At 40.7% G+C, this 26,662-nt stretch overlaps 8 protein-coding genes and 1 pseudogene across 8 annotated transcripts; 4 read left to right on the plus strand and 5 right to left on the minus strand.

Annotated features, from left to right (window-relative positions):
- Window positions 1–436: 436 nt before the first annotated feature.
- Window positions 437–8,327, plus strand: LOC132789872 (WASH complex subunit homolog 5). The gene is made up of 7 exons (XM_060798178.1): window positions 437–641; window positions 699–801; window positions 858–1,049; window positions 1,485–2,726; window positions 2,805–4,189; window positions 7,669–8,040; window positions 8,109–8,327. Exons 1-7 carry the CDS (start codon window positions 520–522, stop codon window positions 8,260–8,262), a joined length of 3,570 nt encoding a protein of 1,189 aa, XP_060654161.1. The 5' UTR covers window positions 437–519; the 3' UTR covers window positions 8,263–8,327.
- A 458-nt stretch (window positions 8,328–8,785) lies between these two features.
- Window positions 8,786–11,630, minus strand: LOC132790772 (phosphoglucomutase). Its single transcript, XM_060799463.1, has 4 exons — window positions 11,480–11,630; window positions 11,167–11,413; window positions 9,230–10,448; window positions 8,786–9,163 (listed from the first exon to the last, which is right to left on the minus strand). Exons 1-4 carry the CDS (start codon window positions 11,555–11,557, stop codon window positions 9,025–9,027), a joined length of 1,683 nt encoding a protein of 560 aa, XP_060655446.1. The 5' UTR covers window positions 11,558–11,630; the 3' UTR covers window positions 8,786–9,024.
- An 862-nt stretch (window positions 11,631–12,492) lies between these two features.
- LOC132789810 (translocon-associated protein subunit beta) lies at window positions 12,493–13,666 on the plus strand. The gene is made up of 3 exons (XM_060798085.1): window positions 12,493–12,634; window positions 12,824–13,199; window positions 13,263–13,666. The coding sequence occupies exons 2-3, from the start codon at window positions 12,825–12,827 to the stop codon at window positions 13,458–13,460; spliced, it is 573 nt and encodes a 190-aa protein (XP_060654068.1). The 5' UTR covers window positions 12,493–12,634; window position 12,824; the 3' UTR covers window positions 13,461–13,666.
- Window positions 13,480–14,244, minus strand: LOC132789811 (probable trafficking protein particle complex subunit 2). Its single transcript, XM_060798086.1, has 2 exons — window positions 14,078–14,244; window positions 13,480–14,021 (listed from the first exon to the last, which is right to left on the minus strand). The coding sequence occupies exons 1-2, from the start codon at window positions 14,162–14,164 to the stop codon at window positions 13,689–13,691; spliced, it is 420 nt and encodes a 139-aa protein (XP_060654069.1). The 5' UTR covers window positions 14,165–14,244; the 3' UTR covers window positions 13,480–13,688.
- A 297-nt stretch (window positions 14,245–14,541) lies between these two features.
- Window positions 14,542–16,449, plus strand: LOC132789809 (T-cell activation inhibitor, mitochondrial). Its single transcript, XM_060798084.1, has 2 exons — window positions 14,542–15,246; window positions 15,299–16,449. The coding sequence occupies exons 1-2, from the start codon at window positions 14,710–14,712 to the stop codon at window positions 16,244–16,246; spliced, it is 1,485 nt and encodes a 494-aa protein (XP_060654067.1). The 5' UTR covers window positions 14,542–14,709; the 3' UTR covers window positions 16,247–16,449.
- Window positions 16,450–16,468: 19 nt separating this feature from the next.
- LOC132788228 (uncharacterized) lies at window positions 16,469–17,683 on the minus strand. The gene has a single exon (XM_060795561.1). It carries the CDS (start codon window positions 17,681–17,683, stop codon window positions 16,469–16,471), a length of 1,215 nt encoding a protein of 404 aa, XP_060651544.1.
- Window positions 17,684–17,948: 265 nt separating this feature from the next.
- LOC132788230 (uncharacterized) lies at window positions 17,949–19,037 on the minus strand. The gene has a single exon (XM_060795562.1). It carries the CDS (start codon window positions 19,035–19,037, stop codon window positions 17,949–17,951), a length of 1,089 nt encoding a protein of 362 aa, XP_060651545.1.
- A 1,047-nt stretch (window positions 19,038–20,084) lies between these two features.
- LOC132788231 (T-cell activation inhibitor, mitochondrial-like) lies at window positions 20,085–24,003 on the plus strand (annotated as a pseudogene).
- Window positions 24,004–24,101: 98 nt separating this feature from the next.
- On the minus strand, window positions 24,102–25,097 carry LOC132788232 (uncharacterized). The gene has a single exon (XM_060795563.1). It carries the CDS (start codon window positions 25,095–25,097, stop codon window positions 24,102–24,104), a length of 996 nt encoding a protein of 331 aa, XP_060651546.1.
- Between the last annotated feature and the right edge of the window lie 1,565 nt (window positions 25,098–26,662).

Raw genomic sequence — 26,662 nt, forward strand, 5'->3', positions numbered from 1 at the left:
TATGTACATACATATATTTCAAGGTACGCACTTTAGGAGTTGCTCTTCCCGAAAGTGTTTAGTTCAGCATTTCAATTGTATAACATTTTTAAAATAAAGTTTATTGATCTACGAACATTTGATTAAGATCGGTTACTAAACTTGGCATATCAGATGGCTTTGTTGTGGGTTGTGTTTTGAATTCACTTCGGTTCAGCAGCGTGACAACTGGTTTGGCGGTAATAGGAACCAATAATAAAACAAGAAATATAACAATAAGAGTAAATATGTTAAACTACATCATATCTGTCGATAATACGAAAATATAATTATAAAAATAAAAAAATATTTTCTCCCAAGTGGCAAATGTAACATATTATATATTGAAAAATACTAGAAAAACAGTTTTAGTGTGTACAGGGCATAAGCTGCAGTATTTTAAGCACGATTCACGAACTCATCTCTAATGTTTTGGGCGTAAATAACAAACAGCTGATGCGGCACATCTGATATTTTTGTTTGTTTTATGTGCTTTGTAAAATGAGCGAATTTCTGTCGGAAAATAATGCCTGCGGTCAAAATTTGCTTAATATCGTATCAGTGGGCAACTCAATAGTTGCTGAAATACTACGACTAAAGGAGTACGTGCCCAGCATATACAGGTAATAAGAAGTGCGCCGATAAAAACGAACTGCTTGCAAATTGTCTTAAAATTGCAGATTGGAAAACGCAGGCGATAGGCAAAAATATGGTGATATTATATTGGATTTTAGCTACTTCAAAGTGGCCGAGGCGCATGAAAAGAAAATAGAGCAGAGTGCCGTGAGTATAATATAAAGAATTGTTAAGAAATTTATTTAATTTCAACTTCTTTAAAGGATCTAAGCGATTTGGACTTGGAGACCCGCACAAATCACTTGCAGCTTATCACTCGCTTCTATTTAGCTTTCCAGAGTGTGCATCATTATGCCACCGATTTGCAGCAGTTCATCGAAGAGTTAAACAGTGGCTACTACATACAACAGACGCTAGAGACTGTGCTCCAAGATGAGGAGGGAAAACAATTACTAGTGAGTACCATGTAAAAAAAGGGTCGTACTTTGTATAACCGGTTGCTATAGAGTGAAAGGGGTATAAATATTCTTGATCCCAAATTATTGTATGTTATACCAATAACATTTTATAGGAGTGTAATTTTTTTTCGTTTTAATATAAATTGAGATTTTCATATACACAGTATTCAACTGACATATTTTTATTAATTTGATTTTTATCAGATTTATATTAATTATTTTACTTCATTTGAATACTGGTGTGTAATAATATACATTATTTTACCATATGTCGAGTGATTAACTTTAGAAAAATGTTAAATTATAAACTAAAAGCAATATTGTGAAATTTTAAACTTTACACTTTCTAATAATTATGCCATAATTCTGCAAAATTGTCATAAACAACGAAGAATGGATTTCCACCTTCTCATTTATCCTTTTTCCTTACAGTGCGAATCGCTCTATTTGTATGGTGTTATTTTGCTTGTGCTGGACTTTCATATACCCGGCGATGTGCGTGAACGTCTCCTGATTGCCTACTATCGATATAGTGGGGGCGATGCCACGCCCAGTGGCGATGAGAGCAACATACATGACGTTTGCCTGCTTCTACGCTCCACGGGCTATGTGCAAACTGCAGTCGGAGCTGCTCGAGTTGTCACTAGTCAAAGTGCTGCAGGGACAGAGCTCAAATATCCTGAGACATATTTTGCACGCTTCAAGTTCGATGGGAACTTTATAGACTTGGTGTTGGCTCGCTTGCGTTGCGATGATATCTACAATCAATTGGCCATCTATCCGCATCCAATGCATCGCACCACAGCGCTCTCCACTCAGGCGGCCATGCTCTATGTTTGTCTCTATTTCTCGCCCCAAGTGCTGCACACGCAAGGCGCCCAAATGCGTGAGATTGTGGACAAGTTCTTCAGTGACAATTGGACGTTGTCCATTTATATGGGGATCACGGTCAATTTGATTGATGCCTGGTCGCATTTCAAAGCCGCCAGCAGTGCGATTGCCAATGTGGTGACCTCAGTGGCCATTAAAACGTTGTGTCAACAGCAGCGCGAACAAATGGCAAAAACACTGCAAAAGACGCAGGAAATTGTGCGCGATGGCGTCTTGGATGAAGCCTTTGTGCTGGAGCATGCCAATCAGATAATTGTGCTGATGCGACAAGCGAATGTGCTGTTGCGTTGGCATTGTCTTCACACCAGTCCAGCGGTGTTTGTGATCTCGGCCAGTGGACAACAGGCAGCTGGGCAAGTGCACCAATTGCTGTTGCAGCAACTGCAGTTCGAGCAGAGCAAACTCTACAATCTGCTGCTCAATTGCGGACAACTCGAGTTGACTGTCCGTGAGTTGCTGGCGGAGTTGCAGTGCGATCGAGAGGCACGTTGGAGCCGCAATCGCGAGGAGGCAATGCAGTATCTGCGTGAGCTAAGCGAAGCATTTGCGGGCACACGTCCGTTGACCAAGATTGAGGCGAATCCACAGCTGCAACAATGGTTCGCCCAGGTGGCACAGCGTCTGCACAAACTGGACATTGGCAAGCCACAGAAGGCAGGTCGCCTTATCATTCAGGTGATGCAGGCACTGGATGAGGTGCAGGAGTATCACAATCTGCATGCCAATATGCTTGTAAAGCAGCAGCTGCAGGAGACGCGAGATCTATTGAATCGCATGGCACAGGTGAGCTTCAAATGCTGAAATATATTTTATAGGTCTTCACACTCAAATGTTGCTTTCTCCTACTGGTTTCTTGTGCAGCTAATCAACCTGAAGGAAGACATTGAGATTCACATACAGATGATCAGCGATTTTAGCTATGCTTGGCAACTTCTGCAACGCGATTTCACTGCCATCATGCAGGATAACATCAAGCGACAGCCACGCGCTGTTATTGGCATCCGAGCGGTATTCCTTAAGCTGGCCAGCACACTGGAGGTGCCACTCATGCGCATCAATCAGGCCAAAAGCGAGGATCTGGTGTCGGTATCGAACTATTATAGCACAGAGTTGGCAAACTTTTTGCGGCGCGTTCTCCAAATTGTGCCCGAAACAATGTTCAGCATTTTGGCCAGAATCATACAGCTGTTGACCAATGTGATCAAAGAGTTTCCCACACGCCTGGAGAAGGAAAAGTTGCGCGAATATGCGCAATTCGAGGAACGATCCAAGGTCGCCCAATGGACCAACTCCATAGCGGTCTTTACCAAGGGCATACTCATGATGAAGACCACATTGGTCGGCGTCATCGAGCTGGATCCCAAGCAGCTGCTGGAGGATGGCATACGCAAAGAGCTGGTCAATCATCTGGCTAATGCCTACAATTTGGGCTTGATATTCATACCGGAAAAGGGCAAGACATGTGGACAATTGCTGCAGGCAAAACTGCAGGCGCTGGCCAAAACCATCGAGGGATATCGACGATCTTTCGAGTATATCGAGGACTATTTGCGTGTACAGGGATTGCGCATATTGCTGGAGGAATCACAGCGCATCATCAACTACAATGTGGAGAAGGAATGCAATTGCTTTTTGCGCAACAAAGTCCAGGAGTGGCAATCGCACTTTCAATCCCAGACCATACCCATTCCCAACTTTCTGCCACTGCAAGGTGATCCCAGTAAGTCAAACAATTTCATTGGACGTCTCGCCCATGAGCTGCTGCGCTGTACGGAACCACGTCAAACCATCTATTTGGATCTGAAGTGCAGCTGGTACGATAAGCGACCACCACATGCTGAACTCCTCGCCGGCTCAAGTTTCTTTAGTGTGCTGCGCGAGGCAATGGCACCAGCTGGCCTGGTTGGACTGGAACGTCTTTATGCTCACATGTTGGCCGATGAGCTGAAGCGTAATTTGGACAAGTTACAAAAGAATCTAACTGCAGATCGCATGTGGTGCGATGCATTGGCTCAAATGACCAAAGAGCTAGAATCCCGAGACTTTCCCGGCGAGCTGGCCAAACAGCCCATCAAGTATTATCAGAGCTATACGCAGCGTTGGTTAAAGGTGTGGCCCACTCTATTGGATTGGATGCTGTCGTTGGGCCAGAAGCAGCTACTGCGTCAGCATATTGCCAGCGAATTGAGCTTCAGCAGCAAATGCGATGCCAAGCTGTTGGAGAACACCACGGACACATTGAATCGGTGAGTTACGAGAATAATTTTAGATCAGTTTGATTTCGTGAAACTTTTTAAAAGTGGTTTGAATTACAATTTTGGATAACCTTCAATTATGCAGTTTTTTCTTAATTGATACTAAATATGATTGATTCAACTATTTTCAATATTTTGAAATCTCATATTTCCCATGATCAGTTTTTTCATTATTATTTTGCTACCCATAGGGTAGAAAGGTATTATAACTTTGTGCCGGTAGAAAATCTATGTAAAAGGTAGAAAAAGGCATCTCCGACCCTATAAAGTATATATGTATATTCTTGATCAGCGACAACAGCCGAGGCGATCTAGCCATGTCCGTCTGTCCGTATGAACACATAGATCTCAGAGACTATAAGAGAAAGAGAAATATTTTTTTTCCAAAAGCATTTGTTAAGATTGCACGCAGATCAAGATTGTTTCAAATTTTTTCCACGTTCACTTTCGCCCCCAAATCAACAAAAATCAAATATGTAACAAGCGTAATTTCAAAGCTAAAGTCGCGAATTTTGGTATATACTATACAATAATAACTGTAGTACTTGTGATTCCTGAAAATTTGGTTGCGATCAGAAATTGCCGATAAAGAAATATTTTTGTATGGACAAAAACGCCTACTTACTAGGGGTCTTATTTGCTATGGTATATGGTATATTTTGAATGTGGTACTGTATCGAAATATCAAATATACAATTTTGTATATATTTTTTTAGTATTTTTGTTGGATAATTTTTAAATTTTGAGAATAATACCGCAATGTTTTTCTTCTATTTGAAATGGGTAGCGGGTATCTCACAGCGAGCACACTCGAAAACGAGATGTTATTATTTTCTTGATTAGTACTTTGGCTTTCGTATCATACGATTAAATAATGTTTTATTTAATGCATCTTCTACAGTAAATGATGCCTGATGTTGTTTTAGATGTTTGGCACACGCGCTTCGTCTATGTATGCCAAAAAACACAAATAGCAAGCGTATTTTTAAAACTTAAGCCTTGATTCGCGACTATAGTAACTACAATCTTTTTGAATGCGATAAAATGGAAAATAAAAACTTTGAATTTATTCAATAAATAATTTCGCACAATTATTTTGATTCATAACCAAGCAACAAAATATAACAATGTAAAATTGTAATGAAATGAACTTTGATAAACCCTTCTGGGGTCGAACTATAATGTGATTATACTTGATCATTCAAATGTTTTATGTAAGCTTGGTATGTAAGCTAAGTAGGGAAGATAAGAGTTTGCCCAATGAGCTCGACTGCGAAATACCCGCTTCCCATTTTCAATGAAATCGAAATATTCCGTTATTAAATAAATATACAAAAAAATAAAAAATATGCCGAAGGTTATATTTGGTATATTAACTTACTTACATCCTGGAGTAACATACAAACATATAAGGCTGTAAATATAGAATGTAGTGACTTTAGCTTTAAAAATTCGTTTGCTTGAGTTCATACAATAATAGTTACAGTATTTATGACTTTTAATGTTTCTAATCAGATAAAAGTTGTCGAGGTTATGTATTTAAGAAATATGATATATATATATATAGAAAATATGGCAAAAACCGACTACTGTAATTGGGTCTTCTTTGTATTGGCTGGCAATCTGGTATATTTGTATTTTGAATATAGTACTATATCGATATACCAAATAGATCCTCGCGGTATATTAAATCGATATATTTTTAAAATATTGTTTTAGTGAAAATGGGTAACGAGTATCTCACAGTCGAGTACACTCGAAAGTAGCTTTCTTACTTATTTTCGATTTGCAGGGACGGAAGTGTAACATTCACAGGTGCTGTCTATCTTTTATAATGTGATACAGCATTTCATTCAGCTATAAAAGACGAAGCCTTTGCGAAATCAAGAGCAAAAACCACAATGGCATTGGAAGTCGTTATTCTGTTGATTCTCGGACTATCATCAGGAGTAAGAGCTACTGCTATTACTGGCGCGGTGCTGGCAAGGCAACAAGACGTTGCTGCCACGCAGGTTGAGTGTCCCTCATTCACATCAGCGAACAGTCCTCTCAGCCTCGAGTCCGTTGTACGTGCCATAGTCGATGGCGACTGGCAGCGTCATCGTTTGGTGCTGCAATTGGTGAAAGAAGCACGCACTTTGGAGCTGAAACGTTCCATTTACAAAATATTGTGGCTGGAGTGGAAGCAGACCAAAAAAAACAACGATCCGATCAAATTACTGGACTTATATAAGCAACTCAAGCTGCATCCGGATATTCCGGTAGATTTTCAACAAATGGTCTATCAAACTTTCATATCCCGCAGCGCTCAGTTGCTTTCCGTACCTCTTTACACCAACAGTCCCTGTACTGATTTCCCTTTGGTCACCACTCTGCTGCAGCTCTTATCGCAAAGTCCACAGAATCTCACGAGTGCTATATTCGAGGCCGTGTTTGACAAGGTGCTCACATTCGAAACCCCATTGAGTGTGGCCCAACGTCTTGGCAATTTCAACGCTAGTTTGACACAATTAGCCACGCTCAACTTTCAGCTGATGAATCGCACTGAAGTCCAGTTGAATTCGAGTGCCCATGCTGCGTTGTTGGAAAATCTTCGCCAGTTGGTGAAGCAACGGACCTTTAGCGAGGAGGTAGAGCACTCTCTGTATCTCCAAGTGTACCAACAGTTGACCTCTAGTATTTTATCCACCGCCCAAAAAGTATGTTTGCACTTGGTGAACAATACCAGAGATTTCCTATGTGAGTGCAAAAGCGGTTTAAACATGTGCATCCGAGATGTTACAAACCCAACGGCGGCCTTCAGTGTGCAGCGCACACACAGTGAAGCCAACAACAGCACACACTTTTCTTTCCTAAGTTTGGATTATACTCGTTATTTAGTTATAGAAGGCAACGGACAAGCGGAAGTGACCCACAACGTGTACAGTCGGGAAAATGTCTACTGGTGGCATGTGGTCCAGGTGAAAGATGGCATAGCAATCTACGATGCTCCAACTTCCAGCCGCGTGATTTGTGGTGGAGATCAAAGGCAATGGGTGGGCAATCAACATTATGCATATACTCGACGTGCCGAGCATTTTGACGTCCATCGCGATGAATGCACCTGGATTATCGCAGATTGCAGTGATTTTTAATTAACAATAAAGCAAATGTTAACATTTTATTGAGCACATAATATATGTCAATTTACTTAAGGAAGCAAATACCAATGGATTTTAGTCTATTGTTTTATCCATAAGGCACAAAGAAACAATGAGAAAGCGAGTGGGTCTGAAAGATCGAGAATTGACCAGATTAAAATTAAGCACTTTATTAGCAGACGCTTTTAATAACCTGCTTTAACTCTTGGGCTGTCGCCTTTATCATTAAGCTTTATCTCAATGTAAATTTTTAAGTTGATCTGGAGAAGCACTAAATGTAAAATTGAAAAAAGTACGCCTATTGAAGGATTCATTTTCTTTTGCTTGCAGCGCTTTAATGCTCGAATTGTCGAGCAACACCAAGCTGTGCGATGAGCAGGGCGTGATGATGCTCACCGAACTGCAGGAGATACTCCAATACACGGGCAACTATGAGCCACTGGAGCAGATATTTTTGACCACCAAAAATACGCACAATATGTCCTTGTTTCTGTTCCTCTTCAGCATTGCGCACGTTGGTCGCTTGCAGCATTCAAAGAACACCGGCAGTCTGCTGCCCAAATCCTCCAAGGATGCCATTGATTGTGTACCGCTTATAATGGGATTGTTGACGATACTCCAGCAGTTCCACAAGAATGTCAAAATGCTCTACATCTCTTACATGTGCCAGTATGTAGTGACCGTAGCCGAGGCGCAGTTAACGTAAGTAATTTGCTCTGTTAAAATTTGATATAAACTAACAAATGTATTGTGCATCTTCATTGGAATAGTGACAAGGAAATGCTGGGATCGGAGGTGGTCATCATGCTCCACTTTCTCCAGGCATTTGTGCGTCTGGCGCATTTGCCACTGAGTGTTCTGGAGCAGCGCATTCCCAATATGATACTAAGCGAATTCGATTATCTCTCCACGCCTGTCAAGTGAAACTTGTAAAAAATAAATAAAATAAATTGCTTTTTAGATAGGAAAATACAAATTTGTATTATTTGAAGTTAAATAAATAAATTGCTATAAGCGAAGTAGAATTCCGTCTTGACAGTGATCAAAATATATGTTATATATATTATAATATAAATATTAGTAAATTATTAGTAATATTAGTACTCATTATAATTCGATCATAATGCGCTCTAACGTTTACTTTACAACTACTGAACAATAACACATAATTTACGAAATTAATTGTATTTCGGAAATTCTGTAATTTAAATCTCATAAGTTGAAGTAAAAAGAAATTTTAGAAAACTTTTAAGTGCTTTGCAAATGTTACGATTTTTGGTTACCAAAATATTGTGACAAATAATTATTATTATTAGAGCTTTCTTTTTTAAACACTACTAGAATTTCTTCCTTACACAAGAGTTTTCTAAATGTTTTCATCGGTTGCTTTAAATCACTTTGCCCACTCCTTAGAAAAAAAAGATCAATTGATTATTAAATATTTAAATAATATACAGACAAGCTTTAATTTGTGTAAAATAAATTTGGATACATTATTAATGAATAGACATAAATTATATGGCCAATTGCTTGAAGATTCATGAACTTATTTTATTGCTTCAATTGTTGCCAAACTTTGGTTTAAGCCAATAAAGAGAAATTGCGTTAGTGCCAAATGAATTGCACATTCGAATAACAGTAACAACAGTTGGCAGTTGGATTAGATTATCTTTGCGGCTGCCGTGCTTATGTGATAACGGTGGGTGCATTGCGTCCAGTGAACTTGGGCAGCTCTGAAATTTCCAGAGCAATATCGATGAGGGGCTTCAACATGACGCTGGCCTGTCCCAGCACATTATCCTTCTCATAGGAGTCGATGTACAAACTGAAATAGAAAGTGTTCATTATTAACTAACTATCCAAATCGTATATGCGAATCTTGTGTACTTACCGCACGGTAGCGCCAGAGCTTCCAGTGCCACTGAGACGCATCACAATGCGACTGCCATCATCGAAGACAATGCGCAATCCCTGCTTGGTGGCCACAGACTTATCCACGGGATCCGTGTAGCTAAAGTTATCCGCCTGCTTCACCTTATAGCTTTTGCCGCTGCTCGAGTAGCTCTTGCCCACAAACTCGGCTGCGGTAATGTTCTTCTCCATGGTGGCCATCATCTCGTTGCAGGGCTCCAGATCGCACTCTTCGTAGTCGTAACGTGTGAAATAGTTACGGCCATAGACGGACCAATGCTGCTTCAGAATATCCTCAATGCTTTTGCCGGTGTGCTGCATCACTGAGATCCATGCCAGCACCGCCCAAATGCCGTCCTTTTCACGTATGTGATTGGAGCCGGTGCCAAAGCTTTCCTCGCCGCACAAACAGAGACGGCCGACGTCCATGAGATTGCCAAAGTATTTCCAGCCGGTGGGCACCTCGAAGACCTCTTTGCCCAGCTTCTTGCCAACCAGATCCACAGCAGAGGCGGTGGGCATGCTGCGAGCGAATCCCTGCACGCCATTCTTTTGGAAATACGGTATGGCCTCCAAGTAGTGGGCAATGACAGCCAACGAATCGCTGGGGGTGACAAAGAACGCCTTGCTGCCAATGATCATGTTGCGATCACCGTCACCATCGAAGGCAGCACCAATATCATAATCTCCCTGGGCCACCGTATCGACCAGATCCTTGGCATACGTCAGATTTGGATCGGGATGCAGTCCACCGAAATCGGGCAGTGGTGTTGTGTGCACCACAGATGCCTCCGATGCTCCCAAACGATTCAAAAAGATCTCGCGCACATAAGCGCCAGTGACGCCATTCATGGCATCAATGCGCATCTTCAATGGCTTGCCCGTCGACTTGCCGCTAACAAAGTCACGCAGCTTGGCGAAATCAAAGATCTCCTCCATGTGACGCACATAATTCGCCACCGAATCAATGACTTCGACCACAAATGGTTTGCCAGCCACATCGTAGGTGCTTACGCCCACCTTGGAGATGTCAATCTGCAGACCACGCACCAGTTTGTAATCCTTGATGGCCGTTGACAGCTGATAAATGTTGTTGGTGAAGGCATCGGGAGCTGGACCGCCATTTTCGCAGTTGAACTTGATGCCGAAATCATTTTCGGGACCACCAGGATTATGCGATGCTGTCAACACAATGCCACCTAAGTGGAGAAATACAAATATTTCAATTAATTATTAAAAATTCTCTTCAATTAAAATCAATTGTAAGAAATTTTAGTGGTTTCTGCTCAAGGGTCAAATATTTGTTGTCTTTCCAATAACTTTTGATCGTAATCATTTGGAGCGAGAATTTTTTCTTTAAATATCGTAATAAATATTTGAAATTTTAATGCTTTTCGTTCATGTTAATGTTTTTTTAGTTTAAAATAAAAGTTCATAATGATTCAAAATAATGATCCTTTTTTCATATAAAAAACTCGAATGTAAATTATAAGTGTAAGAGAGAATAAACATTCTTAAGTTTGACTTGATTTTACTGATTACGTTCTGCGTCTATCAGCTTTAAAGTTATTACAGAACATGTAAAAAAAGGATAAATAATCTTTCTCACTTTTTGATTTTTAGTATGGTATTGCGAAGTATTAGGTCGGTCATTGGAAAATTCGCTTTTCGATTTTGAAATTTAAAAATTGGGCACTTTAAGGCACATATTATAGTATACCCTACGTTACTATAACTCCGAGATTGTGAAATTTAAACGATGACCTTGACAGCTGACCAAAGACTTGTAACGTATTATTAAATATGAACATACATACATGTATGTATGTAGTAGATGTTTTCTAGATGGTTATCAGTTATTGCCCTGCCACGGGGATTACATGAGGGACAGTGTTGTATAACGACATCGAAGCTTACCCAGCGCACTGTTGTGACGTATGAGGCTGGAGACAGCTGGCGTCGATAGAATTCCATTTTGTCCGACCAGCAGCTTGGCAACACCATTTGCAGCCGCAATGCGAACGATGAGTTCGGCTGCCTCCTTGCAATAGTAGCGTCCATCGCCACCCACAACCAAAGTGGAGCCAGCCAGAGCAGCACCATTGGAATCCAGAATGCATTGCACAAAGTTTTCCGTGTAGTTGGGTTGAGTAAACACTTTTACCTGCAATTGCAAAGTGTAGGATTAGTGAGACTCTACGGAGATCAAACAAATGTTGTAAGCTCGCACTTTTTTGCGTAATCCGCTGGTGCCAGGCTTTTGGCCCTCGTAAGGTTTGGTTGCCACGATTTCCACGCTCAGAGACATGTTTTCCAGCTGCTGCTTTAATTTCGACTGCGTGCGAAGTATTTGTGTATGCGTGTGATGAATAGCAAAACTCAACTGCTGTCTGGTCTTGCTGGTGATAAGCATATAGATTCGGCTGTAACGATTCCGATTAGCGCTAACATGTCGGGTGCGTGCAAAACGAGTTGTCCCAATTATCAATTTTTAATCCAACTGTTGAAATTGCCTTATCATTACTATTTGCAGGGGTTCAATATAATAACAGTTTATTTATTTATCTACAGTTTCGCAATTTCATTGTTGTGTTGCATGTCCGAACGCAAAGATAGCATGCGCTTTGTGTAGGGTGACAATGTCATTCAAGGGCATTCACGGCTACCGGCAAAACGATTCCCACCCACACTGCATTAGACAGTATCATTGACTACCATCCTGCAGTAATGCATGCGTAAATATGATGAAGATTAAATGCAATATACTTTATCAAAGCTGCAAATAAACATTTACAAATTGAGCGCGCAAAACATAAAATACACTTTTGTTATTGTTTTGGTGTATGCCAGCTGTGCAAATAGAGTTGTCGCTGCTATCACCAATTATCGATAACAAAGGTGTTCAAACTGTGCGAATGTGGTGACAACAATACACTAAAATGTTTTGTTAATTCATGTATTTACAAAGTAATATTTTGTTACTAATATGCTCAAAGCAAAAATTTGTTGATGGTTTTTTTTTGCTGGCTGACAGCTGACAGCTGCTGTTTCTCTATTATCGGTAACAATGACAATAAAACTGTGCCCATAAGATGACAAAACAAAGTTCAAAGTTAATTAGAGCTATTTTCTCTTTACAGACAATTTTAAAGTTGGCGCTCAAGCTTCTTGCGCATGGAAATTTTCTAATGTTTTATCCAGCACTGTTGTATATTTTAAAAAAATTAGTGCATTTCGAAATGAAAACTGCGGTCACCCTGCGCACGAAGTTTGACAGCCGACAGTTTACACGTCACGAAGTAGCCACGAGAAAGCGACCGCCGCAGTCAGTTGTGTTTAGTTAGTTTTGTTTAAATAGCCCGCAAATTAAGTAACGCAAAATCATGTAAGTTAATAAATAAATAAAATGCAAAGTTATAGCAGTGCTTACAAAGTATTTTCAGACTACTTTTATGTTAAGATTCATCATAAAAGAGGCAAAGAAAATGGACCGCTTTCATTTTTAAACTGCTTCTTCTAACCTTCCACGTCAACAAAAAAAGTGAAACGTTTTATTTTTCTGAATTTCTTATAGCATGTTGAGGAAAACGTTAGCGTTGTGCGCTCTCTTCGCTGTGCTCAGCGTCTGCTTGTCTGAGGACGAGACGCGCGCCCGTCTCCTCGTCTCCAAGCAGATCCTCAACAAATATCTAGTCGAGAAGAGCGATCTTCTTGTGCGCTACACAATCTTCAATGTGGGCAACGGAGCGGCGACTCAAGTGCAGCTGGTCGACAACGGTTTCCATCCTGATGCCTTTGAGGTTGTTGGTGGCCAACCGGCGGCAACTGTTGAACGCATTGCACCACAAACCAATTTCACACACGTGCTTGTCGTGCGTCCGAAGGCATTTGGTTACTTCAACTTCACTGCTGCCGAAGTGTCTTACAAACCAGTCGAGGAAGCCGAAACAGTAAGCTATTTAGTATATCACTCTGTACGATTTGTCTTTAATCTATTCTCTCTTTTGTGGCAGCTACAATTGGCCATCAGCTCGGAGCCGGGAGAGGGTGGCATTGTCAATCTGAATGAGTACAACAAACGCTTCTCGTCGCATTTCTTTGATTGGGTGGCATTTGCCATAATGACGCTGCCATCGCTGGCCATTCCCCTCATCCTGTGGCACTCATCAAAGAGCAAATATGAGCGTCATGGCAAGAACAAGAAGCACTAGAAGTCTTTTTCTCGTGGGACATAACTCAATATTCAACAGAGATTCAACAAAATTCCGTGCAACATCAGATTGCTCTTTCATATTCATACACATTTGACATTGTAGAAGCAAAGTATGGCGTTAAATCGTTTTAGATTTGATACGAAGACGCATCCCATGTCTTTAGACTGCTTTTCTAAATAAATAAAATTCAAATCACATTCTAATATTTCTACTAATCATTTATTATTACGACAACAAATACTTGCGGCCAAAGATATCCGACTTCTTTTCAAATATTGCCGACTTAATGGGCGTATTTATCTTATAGAACGCATTCATCGAATGCTTTATATATGTGTCGTACATTTCATTAAAGAAGTTCTTGATTCCCTCATCGTTCTTATTGTCGTGCACTATAATAAAGCGTATCTGGGATGCGGTGATGAAGGCGGACACAAACCATTGATTGAATCGATCTATTGACTTTAGCTGCATGTTTGCTGTCTTCCATTTGTGCTCATCGACAAGATCTAAAGCTGCGTGAGCTATAAATTGACTGAGATGTCTCTGATCCTCTTTCTGTAAATACAAATAGTGAGCTGTCGTTTGCTTTTGTTGTCACTGTGTTTACTCACGCGCTGTTCTTTGTTTGCCGTGCTGAATTCTCTCTCGTATATGGGATTATCATTGTGGCCCACTATTACAAAATAATAAGTGGACATTTTGCCTAGATTGTCGTCTGTAAGGAAATAAACAATATGAGGATGATTTATCCACAGCTGATTCAACGCTCTTAGAGGTGGAGGCACCACGATAACATTATCGATTTATCGATGTTGTTTGAGTTAGGCAAAAGTTGTTAGCTTTACATTTCCCAACGTTTGCATTCAAGAGTGATTCATTCTAATAAATTGTTTTAGTGAGTCTGATTTTGAATTGCCCATACCAACTATTGAATGGAATCCTGGCTATTTGTGGGAACAGCGTATTTGCCCTTCACAATACGGAAGTATTCTCATTTATGCTCTTTCCAACACTGTTCAATGTTTGTGTACAATCTGAACAGCTGAGTAGCCGAGGCGTAATAAACATATGTATGTGCATATACATACATATGTGTGTTTGTATTTTTCGCTTTTGTTGGCTGCCAGTAAATCAAATTTTGAGTAAATAGCTGCTGCTGTTATTCGCATTCCAAGTTCGAATGTGTGTGTGACAGGAGATCAGACGAGCAGCGTGCTGCTGCTGCTCTATAGTTGGTTACATAATGGCAGCAGCGGCATTGCGCCTGGGCGGCGAATTTGCAACGATCACGTTTGGTAAATTACCAAAATTTGGTATTTGGCAGCTTCGCAATTTGAGCAGCGACCTAACGACAGCGTTGCGTCCCTTTTACTTTGCTGTCCATCCGGATCTCTTCGGTCAGCATCCCGAGCAGCGACAGACGAACGAGAACTCATTGAAGCTGCTGAGTGCCCATCTGGAAGCGCTCTATCATCACACATATCCCAATGAGGATACTAAGGTGCTCAAGTTCTATGTGCGCGAGAGCACAAACGCCCACAAACGAGACTCGTTCAAGCTGGTGCAGATACGTATGGATAGAAGCACACGAGATCCCCAGAGATTCATACAGAATCTGCTGGAGTCGTGCAATCTATCGACGGATTACATCAAGACCGTCAAGCCAAGGTCGAAGCCAAAGATGAATTCAACGCCAGTTAGCGACAGTGTGGCCAATCAACCCAGTCACGACTATCACTACAACACAGAGTTTGCCGAATTCGAGCAGCGAGTGAAGAACGTAGGTCGTCTCCATAAATGCACTACACTTGTATTTACTGAATCCCTTTCAGGAAGCTGTTGGCCGTCGTCCAGAACTGTCCGTCTGGCTGGCCGAGAACGCAGAGAAGGCACGCCAACGTGCCAAGGAGACCGCCCAGCTGGAAGCTGAGATTGATAAGCTGAAAGATGTACTTGTGAAGGATCTGGAGTTGAGTGATGCCCGCTACGAGTGCGGCTGGAATATTGAGCATTATCGTGGCTGCCTAAAGTCACTCCAACGTCTCGCACAGACACATCGCGGCGAGCTGAGCTCACTGCGGAATCGCGTTGTGGTCTTTGCTCCCTTCACGGGCATCAGCCTAGAGGGACATGTGATGCTCTTTACCGGCGACGTGCAGAGTAATTGGCTGGACTTTATCAAAAACATTCCACAGCACGACAGCTACCTCAACGTGGTGCCATTGTATGAATTGGCACTCTCCCAAGTGCTGCGTGGCATTCAGATCGGGCGACGCAAGTTTATGCCCAAGACTCAAGCACGCGGTTATGCCAACTATCTGATGAAGGTGACGACATCGCTCAATGATTTTCTCAGCAAACAGGCCTATCCCACGGCTTGGCCTCTAAGACTCGATGGGTTCACAATCGTTGTTGAATCAGAGGCGGGGCCATTGATGGTCAGTCCTACGGGACAATTCATCACACCCGCCACCTGTCCCGGTGCCATTCTCGTTGATTTCATCACGCAAAACATGAAACTGGCCGAAGACCGAATGGGCAAATATGCGACGGACAAGTATCTGGAACAAAATCTTATCGAGCAGTGCACTCGAGAGCTTAAGCTGCAGGCATTGACCAAAGATGATTCGGTCACGCCGGACAAAATGATATTCGCACTGAGGGATCTGCGTCGCTGTCGGCCACAACATTTCGAGCAGCTCAAGCTGCACATCTCCCATTACTACTCGGTACTCACAGATGGCATCGTTTGTATACCCTGGGATTTTATGCAAAAGTAGCTTCAATTCTCCGCTCATGTTTGTCTCTTGTGCCTTGTGAATAATCATCGACAATAAGCCAAAAACACTAAATACGTTAGCTCAGATTGCAATTGTCGTTAGTATATACAAATATATATATAACATATATGCCAGAAACAAATGCTTCCCCCAAATCCTTCATTAAATAAATTGTTCATGTGTATGTTCACATTCAAATATTATTTTTACGTTCACTAATAATTATTTATTGCTGCAATCCTCGATGATCCAGGTGCATTCGCTGAGATGCTCATCTAAATCTTTTGCATGGCGTGTGTATACATAAAATTGATCAGCCCACTGCGCTGGATTGCCGGAACACAACACCGAACTGGATGTGGCAGCATCAAAGATTGCCATTCCACCTCTCACCGGAACCACACGCCACCAGTAGATGTTGCTTTTACTGTACACGTTCTTGGTGTCTTTTGATTGAATGCTAATGGACGAATCTATTACTAAATAGCGATTATCCCAGTACGGGCTTTGGAAGGCAAACTGAGTTTCATCGCTGGCATTACGCAGCACCCTGAAACTCGCCCTTTCATAGTCTCGTTCAAGAGTGCACATTTCGGTGTCATAGCATTCATAAATGTAATCGTCCTTTGTATTGTGCAAGCACACATTTTGGGCGGTCTCAAGAGTAAAGTATCTGAAAACCGAAATACGCAGAGTTTGCTCCACTTCCTGGTTAAATTTTGTTTGCTTCGACAGCTGACGAAGATTCTCCAACAATATCGGGAACGCACTCGAATTGAATTCGACTTCTTTGCGGTTCAGTAGCTGCAAGTTTGCCATAGTCAATTGGGTGATGCTAGCGTTGAAATTGCCTAGACGTTGAGCCACATTAAGTGGGGATTCCATAGAGAGCACATCGTCATAGAGAATTTCGATTATATCCTCCATATAATTGTTTGCAGTTCGCTCTAGAGCCTCAAGCAGCAAATCGATCAGCGGGAAACTGGCATTGCGACTGTCGGTGTGGAGAGGCATCGCAAGCATCTGCGAGCTGCGGATGACGAAGGTCCTATAGATGTGTTTAAGTAAGGCTGTCGGAACATTTGGTTGACGATTGAGTTGCTCATAGAAATCGAGTATTTTGAGGGGATCGTAGATGTGTTTCTCCTTCTGCCACTCTAGCCACAAAGCCTCGTAGATGTCGTGCTTCATTTGCAAAGTGCATGCTTCGTTTGCCATTTGGTACACTAATTCGACACGATCCCAGTTCCCATTGAGTATGGCACGTATAATGGTCTCCAGACTAACAGGACTACCAGCTGTGGTGAATGATGTACATGACGGACCAGAGGCAGTCAGGCGCGCAAGGTAGTTTCGGTTGTTTCCGTCGAGCGACAAAGAGTCTGCTTCTCTTGAGTACAGTCCGAGAAGCAGCAGAAGAATGACTATTAATGACATTATTGTTTTCACTGCCAATGAGACTCAGCGACCGTCTTATATAGCTGATTCCCGAGCCAAGCACATAACGGAATACATAATACAAATAAACTTACATACATACATATACTTATGCATGGCGTACATATTTTACTGATTATTTAATATTGCTAATCTACACCTAAAAAATTAGGCACAAATTCTTGATCATGGTGAAACATCTCCTATTAATAAATCATTACTTGCGAGTTCCCATTCATATATTTTTACATGTATTCAATACTAATTATTTATCACTGCAGTCCTCAATGATCCAAGTGCATTCCTTGCGATGGGCATCAAAGTTTCCTGCATGGCGCGTGTATGCATAATGTTCATTGCCCTCCCACTGCGCTGGATCGCCGCCACAGATCACCGAGCCGTCTGTGGCAGCATCGTAGATTGCCACGCCGTCTTGCACCGACATCACATGCCACCAGTAAATGCCATTTAAACCGTACACGTTCTTGACGACACCATTGTCGGTTGCGTGGAGATGAGATGCCATTATTAGATATCGATTGGTCGTCATCGGGATTTGAAATGCAATGTTCGAACTGTCTTCGACGTCACGTTGAACCTTGAAGAGCATCTGCTGAGAGTCTCGTTCCATGGTGCACATCGAAGATGAATTGGGGCAATTGTAGAGGTAAATGTTGCTGCTGCTCGCACTGCGCAGACAAACCTTCTCGGCGGTGTTGAGCACACGATCACTAGAAGGCAGTTGGACGTATGCCTGTTCACGCAGCAACTGCTCCACTTCCATTTCATATGTTGGATGTTTCATCAGCTTGCGAAGATTATCCTGCACAGTTTTGTGCGCACTCGAATTGAACTGGACTTCGGTACGATTCAGAAATTGCACATTGGCCATGGTTAATTGGGTTAGGCTCGCGTTGAAACTTCCCAAATGCTGCGCCACACTCAGCGGGGATTGATAAGCGAGCACAGTGTCAAATAGCTCATCAAATATGTCGTGCACATAACTCGATGGCCTCTTGCTCAGTTCATGCATTAGCGTAGTGATAAGCGGGAAATTTGCACTGTGGTTGTCGGTGTGGAAGGGCGCCGAGAGTAGTTGAACCATGCGTGAGATGAACGACTGATAGACCCTGAACAGCAAAACTGGTGGGACATTCGGCTGATGCTCAAGCTGCTCATAGAAAGCCAGTATCTTGAAGGGATCATAGATCTGTTTCGTGTACTGCAGTTCCTGCCACAGCGACTCGTAGATAGCGTGTTGTGATTCCAATTCGTATGTCTCATTCGCCAACTGCAGCACAAATTCGACACGCTCCCATTCACCATAGACTATGGCACGTATAATAGAGCTCATGCGTAGGGAACTGTTAGTTGGAGAGTCTGAGGTCTTTTCGATCTGCGGTGGACCGGAGTCTCCTTGTCGGGCAAGCAGAGTGCTACTCCCTCCTCCGATCGAAAAAAGCGTCTCCCCCTCTTGATGACAATCCAATAAACAACAGTAGAGTGACTATTAAAGACATTCTTGGTTTTAATGTCGAACCAACACATCGTTCGCCTTATATAGCTTATTTTATGTAGAAGTAAATCTTAATATTATATATATGTATTTATATAAACTCGAGTGATTTAGGTAGCCAATCAATGTTCTGTTGTTGCTCTTAAAGCTGAGCATAATCTCGTAGTTCCAATTAGAAAATCTATGTACTTTCTATCAGCAATAAATTTATTCATATAGTGCAAAAACTCACAAAACGATGCTGTAGAATTTTGATCTACAACCTATGTACATATAGTTGAAGCTCATCAATAATTTAAATTCTAAATTTACATACAGTATGTCAAGAAACTCTTTACACACTGAAAAAAACACATATTTTTTGACTTTGCATGCAAAAATAACGCTTTTAATTATTATTTTTCAATATTTTTTTAATGCAGATCTATTATTTAGCAAATTTCAAATTAGTATGTACAAAAATAAAAACAATACAACGAAAGGGAAAATTTTAAATCAACAAAATATGAGTTTACACATTTTTGACACTGTCAAGAAAGTGTTTACACACTTTAGTTTTCGATTCTGTTTTGTTCTATTTTTCGTAAAAACTGTACTTTATTGTTATCTATGCTTATGCACTATTCGCTATTTTTGCATTCCTTTTCATTAAATTGCGAAATCTTGCTACGCACTTGTCAAAAGCTGATTTTTAAATTATTTGACATGCCTGGAGCTGGTTTGACTTTTGACGTTACCCAATCGACTTATTATAGTCACCAAATTGGAAAATCTGTAGTTTAGCTAGTGGAGCTTATTGGGGTATCGCAAAAAATAATTTATAATGCTCCAAATCGAGCCGAAAATTAAGACAAACTGCAAGCAAAGTGTGGAAATGGTCGAAAAATGGATATTGACGAGCGGCCAGACCGCCTTATTATGGGCATGGTTCGTCAAAACCCCCAAATTTTGATCAGAACCCATGCCAAGGAGTTGGAAGAAGGGTGTGACACGGTCAATTCACATGAAACCGTCCGCTAACTAATTCTGCGGAGCAAACACTCTTCAACCGTTGAAACGGTTGCGCGTAAGAAGCCGCTGCTTTCGAAAGTAAATGTTGAAAACGCTTAAATTTTGGCTTTTAACATGAAAATCACGCCGGACAACTATTGGGATGACGTCGTATTCTATGTCCAAACCAAAAAAATGCTATACTACAATGATGGACCATGGAGTATGGCACAAGCCGTTAACAGCCTTACATCAGCGCAACATCATTCTGACAGTAAAATTGGGAAAATAGTATTTGCTCCGCAGAATTAGTTAGCGGACGGTTTCATGTGAATTGACCGTGTCACACCCTTCTTCCAACTCCTTGGCATGGGTTCTGATCAAAATTTGGGGTTTTGACGAACCATGCCCATAATAAGGCGGTCTGGCCGCTCGTCAATATCCATTTTTCGACCATTTCCACACTTTGCTTGCAGTTTGTCTTAATTTTCGGCTCGATTTGGAGCATTATAAATTATTTTTTGCGATACCCCAATAAGCTCCACTAGCTAAACTACAGATTTTCCAATTTGGTGACTATAATAAGTCGATTGGGTAACGTCAAAAGTCAAACCAGCTCCAGGCATGTCAAATAATTTAAAAATCAGCTTTTTGACAAGTGCGTAGCAAGATTTCGCAATTTAATGAAAAGGAATGCAAAAATAGCGAATAGTGCATAAGCATAGATAACAATAAAGTACAGTTTTTACGAAAAATAGAACAAAACAGAATCGAAAACTAAAGTGTGTAAACACTTTCTTGACAGTGTCAAAAATGTGTAAACTCATATTTTGTTGATTTAAAATTTTCCCTTTCGTTGTATTGTTTTTATTTTTGTACATACTAATTTGAAATTTGCTAAATAATAGATCTGCATTAAAAAAATATTGAAAAATAATAATTAAAGGCGTTATTTTTGCATGCAAAGTCAAAAAATATGTGTTTTTTTCAGTGTGTAAAGAGTTTCTTGACATACTGTACATACGCATGTGATGTATGTACACACATACATATGTATAAATGTAAATAACACAGCTGAGCTAATCAGCTCGAATCAAGCAACGCACTACTTACATATGTATATGAAAGAGCGGAGCTAATCAGAGTGGCTTGTGATTCAGAGATAATCCGAATGTTTTAGTTATATATTTGAGTTTTGTTTTACTCTTCGTTTTTTTGAAATACGAAATACAAGTGCGTGTTGCTCTTTTAAAACTTTTGTTTTGTATGTTCTCTTTGCTATCTGCATATACTCTATAGAGAATATATTCCTCTATACAGACGTATCCCAAATTGCAAATTAATGTCATTATTCCCTATTGTGTTTTAGCTCATTTTTGAATTGGCAAGTATTGCCGACCCTTGGTCAGCTTAGTGCTTTATTTGTTTTATGTGCAGAGCGAGTCCTTAATTTTTATACGATCAGAGGAGTCTCCTAACCGAGCAAGCTGAGTGATATTTCGTTCTATGATCCAGCAAGTTCTTCATAATCTTGAAGTCAGTCCGACAAGTAGAAGGATAATGACTATTAATCACATTTTTACTTTTACTGCCTATGCGACTGAGCATTCGTCTTATATAGCTGAATCTTATGAAAATCATTATATGCTATGCCTCCGACAATATGAGTGTATATATGTATATATTTTCCTGATAGTCTGATTCTACTATCAACGCTCAGCATTCAAGTTGCATTATAGCTTCACTTGCGAAATCTTTTAAATACATGAATTTCTTATCTGCAATAATTTGTTAATACATACGTATGTATGTATGTACGTTTCTATTTAATAGAGTGAACATTAATTTAAAAGGAAAAATAAAGGTTATACAATATTTGTCATTCATTTGGGGTAACTGTTCTACCCATAGGGTAGAAGGGTATTAAGGTAGAAGGCATTTCCGACCCAATAATCGATCAGCGTCTGTTTGTCCTGTTTTATACTGACATAAAACATTGGATCTCAAATACTATAAGAACAAGTAAGAAAGCTACAGTCGAGTGTGCTCGACTGTGAGATACCCGCTACCCATTTTAAATAAAAGCAAACTATTGCGGTATCTTTTCAAAATATACCAAAAGTACAAATATACTAAAAATATACCAAACGGAATATTTGTTATATCGATATAGCACCACATTCAAAATATACCATAGACGGCACAATATACCAGATTGTCGGCTAAAGCAACTAAGACCCCTTCTACGTAAGTAGGCGTTTTTGCCCATACAAAAGTATTTCTTTAATAACTTCGACAATTTTTATCTGATCGCAATTTTCGGGACTCATAACTACTATGGTAATTATTGTATACATTAAAAGTCGCAGCTGTAGCTTGAAAATTACGCTTGTTATTCGATTTTATTGATTTGCGGGGGTTGAAGTGGGCGGTGCAAAAATTTGAAATAAACTTGATCTGCGTGTAAACATAACAAATGCTGTCGAAAACAGATTATAGCTCTATCTCTTATAGTCTCTGAGATCTAGGTGTTCATACGAACAGACGCACAGACAGACAGACGGACATGGCTAGATCGTCTCGGCTGTTGATGCTGATCAAGAATATACATACCTTATAGAGGAAATGCCTCCTTCTACCTGTTACATACATTTCCTGCCGGCACAAAGTTATAATACCTATAATTCTACCCTATGGGTAGCGGGTATAAAAAGAACTATATTTTAATTCAACAGCACTTGTTATGTTTGCATGCAGATCAAGCCTGTTTCAAATGTAATTTTTAAGCTAGAGTCGATTTTTGGTGCGTAGAATAAAACATATAGTATTTACGATTCCTGAAAATTTCGTGAATGATGCTCGCTACGAGTGCGGCTGGAATATTGAGCATTATCGTGGCTGCCTAAAGTCACTGCAACGTCTCGCACAGACACATCGCGGCGAGCTGAGCTCACTGCGGAATCGCGTTGTGGTCTTTGCTCCCTTCACGGGCATCAGCCTAGAGGGGCATGTGATGCTCTTTACCGGCGACGTGTAAAGTAATTGGCTGGACTTTATCAAAAACATTCCACAGCACGACAGCTACCTCAACGTGGTGCCATTGTATGAATTGGCACTCTCCCAAGTGCTGCCATTGTATGAATTGGCACTCTCCCAAGTGCTGCGTGGCATTCAGATCGGGCGACGCAAGTTTATGCCCAAGACTCAAGCACGCGGTTATGCCAACTATCTGATGAAGGTGACGACATCGCTCAATGATTTTCTCAGCAAACAGGCTTATCCCACGGCTTGGCCTCTAAGACTCGATGGGTTCACAATCGTTGTTGAATCAGAGGCGGGGCCATTGATGGTCAGTCCTACAGGACAATTCATCACACCCGCCACCTGTCCCGGTGCCATTCTCGTTGATTTCATCACGCAAAACATGAAACTGTCCGAAGACCGAATGGGCAAATATGCGACGGACAAGTATCTGGAACAAAATCTTATCGAGCAGTGCACTCGAGAGCTTAAGCTGCAAGCATTAACCAAAGATGATGCGGTCACGCCGGACAAAATGATATCCGCACTGAGGGATCTGCGTCGCTGTCGGCCACAACATTTCGAGCAGCTCAAGCTGCACATCTCCCATTACTACTCCGTGCTCACAGATGGCATCGTTTGTATACCCTGGGATTTTATGCAAAAGTAGCTTCAATTCTCCGCTCACGTTTGTCTCTTGTGCCTTGTGAATAATCATCGACAATAAGCCAAAAAACAATAAACACGTTAGCTAAGATTGCAATTGGGATAGTCGTTAGTAACATATGTAGTATGTATGCTAGAAACAAATGCTTCCCCCCAAATCCTTCATTAAATAAATTGTTCATGTATATGTTCACATTCAAATATTATTTTAACGTTCAGTAATAATTATTTATTGCTGCAATCCTCGATGATCCAAGTGCATTCGCTAAGATGCGCATCTAAATCTTTTGCATGGCGTGTGTATGTATACTGTTCATCGCCCCATTGCGCTCGATCGCCGCCACAGATCATCGAACCGGATGTGGCAGCATCGAAGATTGCCACTCCACCTGTAACCGGCACCACACGCCACCAGTAGATGTTGCTTTTACTGTACACGTTATTGGTCGCTTTTGATTGAATGCTGATGGACGAATCTATTACTAAATAGCGATTATCCCAGTACGGGCTTTGGAAGGCAAACTGAGTTTCTTCGTTGGCATTACGCAGCACCCTAAAAATCGCCTCTTGATAGTTTCGTTCACGAGTGCACATTTTTAAGGAGGAAGAGCATTCGTAAAAGTAATCGTTCGTATTGTGCAAGCACACCTTTTGGGCGGTCTCAAGAGATAGGTAGCTGAGAGCCGAAATACGCAGAGTGTGCTCCACTTCCTGGTTAAATTTTGTTTGCTTCGACAGCTGACGAAGATTCTCCAACAAGATCGGGAACGCACTCGAATTGAATTCGCCTTTGATGCGGTTCAGCAACTGCAAGTTTGCCATAGTCAATTGGGTGATGCTAGCGTTGAAATTGCCCAGACGTTGAGCCACATTAAGTGGGGATTCCATAGAGAGCACATCGTCAAACAGAATCTCGAGTATGTCCTCCGTATAATTGCTTGGACTTCGCGCTAAGCCCTGAAGCAGCGAGTTGGCCAGCGGGAAACTGGCATTCCGACTGTCGGTGTGGAGAGGCATCGAAAGTATCTGCGTGCTGGGGATGACAAACGTCACATAGATGTTTTTAAGTAAGGCTGGCGAAACATTTGGTTGACGATTGAGTTGCTCATAGAAATCGAGTATTTTGAGGGGATCGTAGATATGTTTCTCCTTCTGCCACTCTAGCCACAAAGCCTCGTAGATGTCGTGCTTCATTTGCAAAGTGCATGCTTCGTTTGCCATTTGGTACACTAATTCGACACGATCCCAGTTCCCATTGATTATGGCACGTATGATGGTCTCCAGACTAAAAGGACTGCCAGCTGTGGTGAATGATGTACATGACGGACCAGAGGCAGTCAGGCGCGCAAGGTAGTTTCGGTTGTTTCCGTCGAGCGACAAAGAGTCTGCTTCTCTTGAATACAGTCCGAGAAGCAGCAGAAGAATGACTATTAATGACATTATTGCTTTTACTGCCGATGCAACTCAGAGCTCTCTTTATATAGCTCATTCTTATGTACATCATGACAATATGAATATATAACATATGTATATTTTCCTGATAGTAGGTTATAAACGCTAAGCTGAATTCAAGCTGAGCTTGCAAAATCTTTGTAATATATAAATTTCTTATCTGCAATAATTAATACATACATATGTCAGAACTTGCGTTTCTATAAAATATAGCAAAAATATAATTAAATGGAAAAATATTCTCTACAAATGTTGGGCAATACAATCTTTAGCATTTATTTGGTAAGACTTGTGTGGTCGTTGTATTATACAAAAACATATTAATATCCGCTATGTTTTAAAATAAATACTGCAATATTTTGCTTTTATTCAAAATGGGATGCGGGTGTGTGACAGTCGAGCACACTCAACTAACTGTAGCTTTCTTGAATGTTTGCTTTGAAAATGGAATGAAGTGTAAATATTATTCTTAACAGTTTTTAACTTCGGTTTTGTTGTTGCTCGCAATTTATTTATCTTTTTTTTATTTTAGCAATATTTTATTATACCGTTACTAACTTTTTATCTTTATGGCTATTATTAAGGAATATGAACATAATAGCTTAACATGAAATTAGTGGTGTGAAACTTGATCAGAAAATCACAACAAAGTGCAATTAAGTTAGAAGCCTTTTGCAGTAATTTATTTACATATGCACCATATGCACCATATAGCGGGCTGATAAGTACTTCTTCTCTCTGAGTATACTGATTGGGTTGCTTATATGTAGCTCATACATATATTTGTGTACTTATACATATATTTTACTGATTATTTGGGTTTGCTAATCTGTGCTTGCAAGCATTCAACCTGAGCTGCATCTGGAATTGCATCATGTTAGAAAGCTATAGTAGAGTGTAAGTCTTGTATACCCATTTGGAATGCTTTCTACAAGCTTATTAACAAACTAAGTTATGACAACCTTCTAGCGGATGTAATTATATACATATCTATCTACTAAAGTCTCAGAGATTTAGTGTTTCGTACTGACAGAAAGATAATCAAACGGTCGGACAAACGGACATGGCTTTATCGTCCAGTTTGTTGAAACTGATCAAGAATATGTATACTTAATGGGGTAGGAGACTCTTCATTCTACCTGTCACATACATTTCATACAAGCACAAAGTTGTAATACCCTTTTAGGCTATACATATCATAAATATAAGTAGCGGCTGTAATTAAAATTTAGCAATGTCGTTTGCAAAAATTTGATTTCAGAATTCTACTCTTACCGTTTCGATTCCAAGAACTAAGTTGCGATGATATAACAAGATTATACATATACATATAT

This window comes from Drosophila nasuta, chromosome 3 (genome assembly GCF_023558535.2).
Source record: "Drosophila nasuta strain 15112-1781.00 chromosome 3, ASM2355853v1, whole genome shotgun sequence".
In the NCBI taxonomy this organism is placed as follows: domain Eukaryota; kingdom Metazoa; phylum Arthropoda; class Insecta; order Diptera; family Drosophilidae; genus Drosophila; species Drosophila nasuta.